The sequence below is a fragment of the Myxocyprinus asiaticus genome, chromosome 15 (assembly GCF_019703515.2).
Source record: "Myxocyprinus asiaticus isolate MX2 ecotype Aquarium Trade chromosome 15, UBuf_Myxa_2, whole genome shotgun sequence".
Lineage (NCBI taxonomy): Eukaryota > Metazoa > Chordata > Actinopteri > Cypriniformes > Catostomidae > Myxocyprinus > Myxocyprinus asiaticus.
The window spans coordinates 8,186,911-8,196,457 of record NC_059358.1 but is presented as its reverse complement, the minus strand read 5'-3'; the positions used below and the strand labels follow the sequence as shown (position 1 = coordinate 8,196,457).

The window sequence follows — 9,547 nt, the reverse complement described above, 5'->3', positions numbered from 1 at the left end:
AATTAATTTACTCATTCATCATTTATTCACCCTCATTTCTTTTCTTCCCCATGGAACACTTGAGGATTGATTTTGAAGAATGTTGATGCACTGCTCTTTTTTTTTAATTTTTATATATATATATATATATATATAATGAAAGTTAATGGTGATTGGGTTTTTCAGTCCTATATCTCCTTTTGTGTTCAATGGAAGAAAGAGAGGAAAGATGCAGGTTTGGAAAGACCTTTACACGAGAAAATAATAGCAGAATTTGCCTTGTTCTGTGAATTGTGTATGGTACAGAGCGCCTCCTACAGGACAGCTCTTTTTTGCAACAAATACCAAACATTCACAAATGTATATATATATATATATATATATATATATATATATATATATATATATATATATATATATATGATACTGAAATGACACAAAATATACCGTATTATAATATTTTTTATATATATAGGACAAGCGGCTAGAAGATGGATGGATGGATTAGGCAGGTGAACCGCGTGCGCTCCTTTTGCACTTTTACGAAACGCTTTCAGTCCCTCACGGTCCCCCGTCAATGCGGAAGTGTCTCCATGCTGTATTTACTCTCATTCATCCATACACATATTATGTTTAATCTCTGCTGAATGTAAAATCAACTCAGAACCATCAGAAGATGCAGCGCAGGAGGACCAACGGACGAGACGATGCGGACAGCGCCAAATCTGACAAAAAGAAGGTGATAAAGAAAGCTCTAACACATGATCTGCGTGTTTACACAAACAGACATTTACTATGGTAATGTCATGGTTTATGTACACTTTAACATGGCAATACTATGTTTTTAGGACATATAACATGGTATTGCCATTGCATTCTCTGAAGTGCTAAGAAAAACAACACATGTATTGTGAATATGGTCATTAAAATGTACCAAGGTATACATCATAGGACATTCGTATTATCATCACTGAACCATGGCACTAGTAATGCCACAGTACTTTTTATGAGTAAAATACCTTGCTACATTTAAGTACCCTTTTTAATTTGTTATAAATTAATTTTAAAATTATTATTATTAATAATAATAATAATAACAAAAGTAAGTAAGTATAATACCCCTAAGTGCTTTACAAAGAAAATTAAAGTTACATTTGCACAGACTGCTAATTAAGAATTCAAATCGGGGGTGGTAAGTTTGCAGAAGTTTAATGTGTTGATTCATTATGTACCCCGGTAGCTGTCAAATAACGTTTAGGTTAAAATTTAGATTAATGTTAGGGAATGTGTAGCTATATTTTATGTGATGCAATTATTTATTTTCCTTCCTCCTTTCTTTTTTTTCTTTTTTTATTTCAGTTTGGATCTTTTTTTTTTTTTTTTTCTGTTCACTTAAATAGTCCAGCAGTGTGGAAACTGAATTTACTTAGGTTAAATATATTTCATATATATATATATATATATATATATATATATATATATCATAAGTTAGCCTAATATGAGGTCATAGAAGCTAATGGTAGAATATTATGAGTTTTTTCATAGCAATATCTACGGTGGCCCAGCAGTGCACAACATAACAAAATTAGCAAAGTACATAAAAGCTGTGAACGCAATTAAAAAGAGCACAATGAATCACTATGCCTCAACACAATGGAAATAAGCCACAACACAACAGAAAATCCATAACACAATGAAAATAAGTCGCAACACAACTGATAAGCCACAACTAGTGATGTCAAAAGTACCGGTACTTCGATACCAAGTAGGGTTGCGCAGTATACCGGTACTAACGTAATATCATGATACCAAAAAATGTAAAACAGTATGATATCATCTTTTTGTTCATTTCGGTACCATATGAAAGTATGCTGCCATTAGCAAAATGTAATGTAATGTGAGAGTTTTGAGATGAAATCAAAGACTATTTGAAAATAATAATAAAAAAAGCCTCTATATGGCCAAGCAGAAGAATGTCATTAAACAGCAGAAGGATGTCATTTAATGAAATAATATACAGTCATATGCACTGCACGCCACAGTAGGAATAAGAGGCGCCTCTCTGCCCTGTCATCTCCTTCACGCACATGAACACACACACAAACGCAACACACACTACTAATGCTTGATTTTCATGCAGTGTGTCCAATAATATCCATCTGCAGAGCCACAGATCTGTTTGTTGAGGGTATAAATGGCTGTGAACTCTCAAATGAACACTTTCTCCATTGCATATCTGAGATTTCAGCTCGTGAGTCGTGGGAAGCTTGATATAACGAACACTTCACAAACAGGAAGAACTTTAAAGATCTTTCAAAATAAAAGTCCCGCTGAAATTAGAGCTTTATTTAACTGGACGCGTGAAATTGAAGACATTACGACTACTACTGTATAAAAGTGTCATATTCAAAGCAGTCGCAATAATACTTATAGTAACAATAATATAATATTAAATGGTTATATTATTAGTATTCTTTTCTGTAAGCAATATCACATAAGCAAGTGTACTGAATATCAGCATGTTGTGATTTAGCCATAGCAGCCTTTTGCCTCAGGTAATCAGATTGTTTACATTTAATGTTTTCATTAATACTGTAAAGCTCTGTTATTCTTTCTTTTTTTTTTTTTTTTTTTTTACCAAAAATAATATATATTTGTTGAAAAGTATTATATTTTAATTTGTTTAAAGCTGTACAGTATGTATTTGATTAAACACAATTTGATCATAACATTTCATTAAAAGATTTAACATGGAATCCAGAAAAATTAAAACAGAAAAGGCATAATTTGTATCTATAAGACTTTATGCAGTTTTCTGTGTAATTTCATCAAAAATCTGAGTTTTTTTTTAGTATTGAGTTTTGAGTATTGAGTTAGTATTGATACCGAGGTACCAGGGCTGGTATCGTACCGAAGCCAAATTTTTGGTATTGGAGCAAACCTAATACCAAGTCGATACTAAAACATAAAAGGTGTAACGATACCAGTGTTTTTGCAGTACCGTGAGAACCGGGCACCGATGCAGTTCGGTACACGTGTGCTGTCTGACTGACAGACGGCTACTTACAAATGCTCACTCGCTTATTTGAGCGTGTGTTCTGTGACTTCTTTACACTGAAATGGAACATTAAGCTGTATCTCGGCAATGGTTTGTCATATTGAAATGGGACTTCAGGATCAGGATCATGATCTGTAGATACATGCGTAGTTTCTAAACAGCACCACCTATGGGTCAAAAGATGAGAATTTCAAAAATATATATATTTTTGTCTAACTTTTGACCCATATGTCCAAAAATCATGTCCCTCTGCTAAATTGAATTTGATTAAAAAGTGATATATCTTTTAAAAATGTTGTCAGATTTAAAAGAAAATTGTTATGCATCATCGACATCTGTCCTGAAGATAACTGAGCAGTTTGGAGACTGCCACCTATAGTTCAAAAGATAACCTACACTTGTGTTTTGACTCTAACCTCTGGATGTCTCTTTGCTATGGTTGAACCATGACAACCTAGTGGCTCAGTGTGTTAGACACTTGACTATAGTTCCAAAGGTTGCGGGTTCGATTCCTGCCCCTTCAAATCATGCAGTATAAAATTGTGTAGTTCTGGTCATTTTTGTATTGTGCTTACTGGATTGCTGGTTTTTTCCACAATCAAATTCTGATTTTGATCTCTGTTGAAAAGTTACATGAATACAAAGTTGATCTTGGTGACTGTTGTGCTTGGCTGTAATTTATTCTCTGCTTGGTATGTCCCTTTGGTTACTGTCAATGTTGTGGCTCTATGGAGCAGTGGGTTGAGTGTTGACTTGTGGAACAGAAAGGCATAGATTCAAATCCATCCTGAGGTGACTTGAAATGTTGTGTGTGTTTGCTCTGTATGTCATATGTGCTCTTTGGGTTGTGCTAAGTGTTGTGCAGTGATTGCTATGCTGGTGCTTGGCCCTGTAATTATTGCTTGCAGCTATATTTATTATTATTATCATGTTGAACCTATTTCTCACAAGCAAGAGTGCAGTTGTACTGAATAGACATTTTCATCAACGTTTATCAATGTGATATTCTGTTGTGCAGACTTTATTTAAAAAAAAAAAAAAAGGAGCAATGTTGCGTTTTAGATTATGTGGTGGGGTGTTTTACTAAAGCTCTTGATTTGATAAAAAAATGCAATGGCATGTTGAAAAGTAATTATTCTATTTTCATTGACAGTTTTTATGATGAAATTGATTTACACTTTAAAACATGAAATTCAGAAAAAACAAAATGTGGAATTTGGGGAAAACACAGAATTAAAAAACAAAACAAAACAGATTGTATATATATATATTTTTTTTTTTATCCTATATAAAAAACTTGAAGCAATGTTTACTTAATTGAGTAAAACTTGAAGGAAACATGCTATTGTTTTAATTTAATATTTACATTGAAATGTAACATTTTAATAGTCTAAAGGAGTGTGTTTAATAGCATATTACCAATTTTTTGATCCATCGAAATTGGTATTGACAATCGAGAAATTTTACTGGTATCAGTACCGACTACTGAAATTTTGGTGTCGTGACAACACTTGCCACAATACAATGAAAATAAACCACAGCACAATTAAATTAAGCCACAGCACAATGGAATAAAGCTGCAACACAACAACAAATGAAGTGTTCAAAAATATTTTTGTTGATGATTTTGTTGCGTTGTGGCTTATTTCCGTTGCGTTGTGGCTTATTTCCGCTGCGTTTTAGCTTATTTCTGTTGTGGCCTTTCTTTGGTGTTGTGGCTTAATTTCGTTATGCTGTGGTATATTTCCATTGTGTTTTCAAGTTTTGTTTGCTTTGCTAATTTTGTTGTGTTGTGTACCCAGTGCAGGGTGGCAGACAAAGAATACAATGCCAATATATAAATCCAAATTAAATGATGGGGCATTGATCAATTACTGAAATTAAAATAATGTTACACAGTATTTGTTCGGAAACTACTAAAAAAATATCTGAAAGCATAAATGTTTATTATTAAAATGTTTATTTATTATTATGTTGAAAAAAACTGTTGTTTATTTGGAACTTACATAAGGCTTATCAGGTGAGGTCAATAATCTCAAGATGGCAAAGTATCGGCCAACTATTTTGGCTGGGCGATATATCAGTCTATCATGAACAAAAACTACAAGTAGAATAGTTATACCAGAATTAAGTTTTAGATGGAGTATAGCATGTCACTTTGTAGGACACTGCTTGAAATGTCATTTGAACTGTCTCTCCGCAGACAGCAGTGGAGTCTGATGCTACTAGTGTGAGTGTCTCTCAGAGGAGCTGCTGGTCTGTTGTGTTTTTCTGGTTGAAGGTTCTGCTCTTCATAATCTTCACTCCAGCTTTCCTGAACTACACCTCACTGCAGAGAGAGGGACAATTGCTTTCACCCACAGGTGAAACATCAATTCTTCTGCAGGAAAACTTCAGAATCATGTGAAGTTTGGTAAACTGTTTTTTTTTTTTCTCACAAATTGATTTGTTTTAATATTTCTTTCTATTTCTAGGTGCTCAGTTGATCGATATTGGTCTGGGCCAAAAGATCCATCTGTTGTGCAAAGGACATGGACGACCAGTTGGTAGGTTAACTGCGTGTTTTGAATTTTGGTTAATGAAATCGACGCTTCACTCAGACAAGCTTTACAGAACGTCCCACAGGACTGAATGGGAGATTTCCAAGAACTGTGTTTTTCAGTACAATTTGTTCATAAAGTGGGAAATTTTAAAGGATATTACTCTTATGCAGGCTGAAATGAAGAGTGATATAGCAATGCATTTTTATCTAACATTTTTCTTTAAAGAAATTGTAGAATTATTCAGTAACATGATTAAAAACTGAAGAGACCATCAGTGAATCAGAATCAATGTTTCATTTTTGTTTCAGTGGTTCTTGATGCTCCAGCAGGGATGTCTTCAGACATTTGGTACCATGTGCAGGAGAGTCTAGCATTAACAACAAAGGTCAGTAAATACAAACTGCTGCTTTGGATACTGGAGATTTGGAAAGCAATCTGAATGTCTACCATAGATGTAAGAGTGAGAGATGTATTGATAACCAATCACATGCATTTATTACAAATTTGTTTTGATGAAGATGCAATGGTAGACAGTGGTAAGTGTTCGCTACTACTGAAGGATTTTTTAAACTTTTTTGATGCCAAGGACCCGCAAATATGATGATCCCCTTGCTGGGGACTGCCTGTGTTAGAAAAGATAGTAAACATGATATTATAAAAAAACATGTTTGTTTGCAAAAATAAATAACTGGCTTTTGAAGTGCAATTTTACTAATGCAAAATTAATTCTTAAAATGTTTTATCTTTTATTAAGTTGAGAGTGTCTTTTTATATTACAGTGATCGAAGATGTTTAAACCCAATAAGAAACATTTTCAGTTTAATTCAAATATATTTGGAAAGCGCTTTTCACAATTTCTTTTTTTTCAAAGCAGTTTTAAAGAGCATAGTAAAGTACAACCTTTATTCCTTTCAAATAAGATTTTTATGTGAAATTATATACAGATTTGTTTTTATTTCTTTCTGTTTAAAACTATGACTGTCAATAGAATGAAATAATCACAATTAATTTTATGGTTTTCAGAATGAAATGGTAATAATGTCAAATAATGCCAATATTTTTTAAACCTTCTTTCTCTGAAAGTTTTCGCTGAGCACCCCTAGAACCCCTTTGCAGCCCCCTGGGGGTCCCCGGACCACAGTTTGAAAACTCCTGCTGCCCTGAAGGACTTTTGCATTGTTTTTTGCAGTCAAGTGCACATATCCATATTTCCACAACCCCAAAGACATGTCAGCCAACCCAATGGCACTGAGCCAACCTAATTGGCTAGTTTTCTGATTGGCTGACAAAAGGGTGGGCCCTGACTAGAGAGCCTAGGTCTGTCACAGAGACGGAATCACTTGCAGCACCATTAAGATTAGTCATTCTGAGACGGGGTTCCGTAGATCCTTAAAAGTCTTAAAATGTCTTAACATTCAGTTTTCCAAAATGTAAGGCCATAAAAAGTCTTAAATATCTTAAATGATACAACAAGAGTCTTAATTTTTATTTAAAGAGGTCTTAAGTTTGGGGGCGGAAAGACAGAAATCGTAATATGACCTAATGTGTTTATCAAACTTCAAAAGAATATGATTTAATTAAATAAATGCATGCGCTGCGTCCTTCAAAGTGAAAACGTGACACTGTTGTATTTTCTCCTAGCACACTGGGGCTTGTGTTTCCAGCTGTTGCAGAGCAGTTCACAATCATTAAGCCATCTTGGAAATTTATGACAAACTATCACTAAAGATCAACTGTTAATGATAATTATGTAGTGTTGATGAAATATGACAATGTTTAGTTTTAATTGTTTATATTGTAATACATTGTAGATAATTTTGGGAGTGCACATTTTATATCCCTTATTTGTTTGAATGAGCAGCTGGAAGCAGTGAAGCGCAAACATTTCAAAATAAGAGTCCCCAGTGTATTTCAAAGTTAAAGTGCCTTTAATGTTAAAAGTTCCTGCTATTAATCAAATGGAATTCATAAAGTGCATCTGGAAATTAATTCAATTTGGACTCTTGTAGCCTCTATCTGTCCCTCCCCATCACAGGAAGAAAAGACTAAGAACATTTAATATAGGCTACCAATAAAAAAATAAAATAAAATAAAAATATTGGCAGATTAATTGCCTTTCTTCCAACACATTATCATATCAGCAAAATCCTATATCTGTTGACCTCTCATTTGTATCTATTTATATAATGGTACATATACCAATTTTAATGTGATATACTGTATATGTGGAAAACATGTCTTAAGTTTTTTAAACTTGCATATATCCAACCCTGTTTTACTGATAAGCAATGTTAAGGCCATGTTGAATGTGTGCCCCAGTCTGTTTAAGCCTGTGATACATGATTTATTTTGAGATTGTGATGGTTTGTTTTGGTATGGGGATATGGTATTAATTTTATATGTTCAGGTCTTGAAAAGGGCCTTAAGTCTTAAATTTGATTTTAAAAACTCTGCAGCAACCCTGTGAGAGGTCTTAAGTATTTGGTCGTCCTAGCAACAGCGTGTTTGCGCTAATGTTAAGAAAGGCTCTTTCATTTAGGAGAAGATAAGAGGAAGTGTTTCACTGGTGCCATGCGACATTAAATAAACAAAGCAGAGCCACAGTTATTGTTTAGACGATGAACAGGCGCCCAGTATGTGAGTCATTACTTATAAAGACATTATTGATTTTTCTTCTTCTCCAGCAAGGTTAATGACTTCAGCTTTTAAAGCAGGTTTTGCTGTATGACTGTAGTAAGTTTAAAAGGAATTACTTTCAGAGAGAAGCAGTAACTGGCTGCAGGAACACTATTGAATTGCTGACCCTCTCTGGATTCAAATCCAGGATCATGGTCAGTGTTCATCAGTAAAAATGGTGGGGTTCAACTCAAAGTTTTACAGAGGTCATCGGTCTCTGTGGCCAATGCCAAAACAATATCTGGGTGGCCAATGGTCGATGTAAAAATATCGAGGCAAAAATCTGCGACTCTTGAGTCTTGAGAATTCAGCTGTCCACAGCTTACAGATGAGAGACTGTTTAAGGAAAATTCTGGGTTTGCATCTGTGGCATGCTGCAGATTACCACAGAAAATAATTTCACCTCGATGTATAGAAATAAAAGAAAGTTTTGCAGGAGAAATGTTTCCAGTATCGCACTTACAAAGGAAGTCTGGCTTTTCCTAATCAGACTTGCAGGTGAGCCGTTCCGATCAGCGATATCTTCCAGGACACACTGTCTTGCAGGTCTATTTTCGCAGCTTGAATCTAACTTTCTAAATGTTGCTGCAAGGTTGCTAGTGGAGACAGACTGCAGACCCCCTGCAGCAGATGGAGGCTACTTTTCATGAACTCAGCTGGATGCACATCATCTGATCTTGGGAGTTTGCTTCAAAAACACTGAACTTCTCCTGTCTATACCGGCTGTGTCTGAAACCCTTACAGAAAAGCACTGTGGTGGTACATTAATAGACTGATGGTATTACTATAAGACTTTGATGTGTACCATTGTGCTGAATGATTACCATATTCAAATACCATGGTATTTAGATGTTACTTCTAAGAATACCATGGTAAAAAAAGTGTCTGTGGTGCTTTTTGTTAGGTGTTCTGTTGATTTTTTTGTTTGAGTGGTTAAAGATGCACCAAGTATTTTTTTCCACATTAAAGGGAGAGTTCAGCTAAAAATGAAAATTTTAACTGTCCCTCATGCCAATTGGAACTTGACTCAGACCTTCATGAGCTGTGCTCTGTTGTTTGTCAGGTGTGCACCTATGACAGAGTGGGTCTGGGTTTCAGCCGAAGAACCCTGCAGAATGAAACCACAGGCATGGAGAAGGTCTGGGGAATATCAACCACTGGAAGGTATGAAAGTGTCTTGCATTGTGAAGCAAAACTGAAGTTCTCTTTTAACGTTCCCTCAGTATCTCTCTATGGAAACGCCTTAGGGGCCTTTTAGACGGAATGTGTTCTTGCATAAAAAAAAAAAAAA

At 34.8% G+C, this 9,547-nt stretch overlaps 1 protein-coding gene across 1 annotated transcript in view; it reads left to right on the top strand.

Annotated features, from left to right (window-relative positions):
* Nucleotides 1-548: 548 nt before the first annotated feature.
* The window catches only part of si:dkey-122a22.2 (uncharacterized), a 31,578-nt gene continuing 22,579 nt past the window's right edge, over nucleotides 549-9,547 (top strand). Inside the window, exons 1-5 of the mRNA XM_051719392.1 lie at nucleotides 549-718; nucleotides 5,241-5,400; nucleotides 5,512-5,583; nucleotides 5,889-5,965; nucleotides 9,320-9,420. Of these exons, the coding sequence (XP_051575352.1) occupies nucleotides 656-718; nucleotides 5,241-5,400; nucleotides 5,512-5,583; nucleotides 5,889-5,965; nucleotides 9,320-9,420 (473 nt within the window). The 5' untranslated portion in view covers nucleotides 549-655. The remainder of the gene's footprint in view (nucleotides 719-5,240; nucleotides 5,401-5,511; nucleotides 5,584-5,888; nucleotides 5,966-9,319; nucleotides 9,421-9,547) is intronic.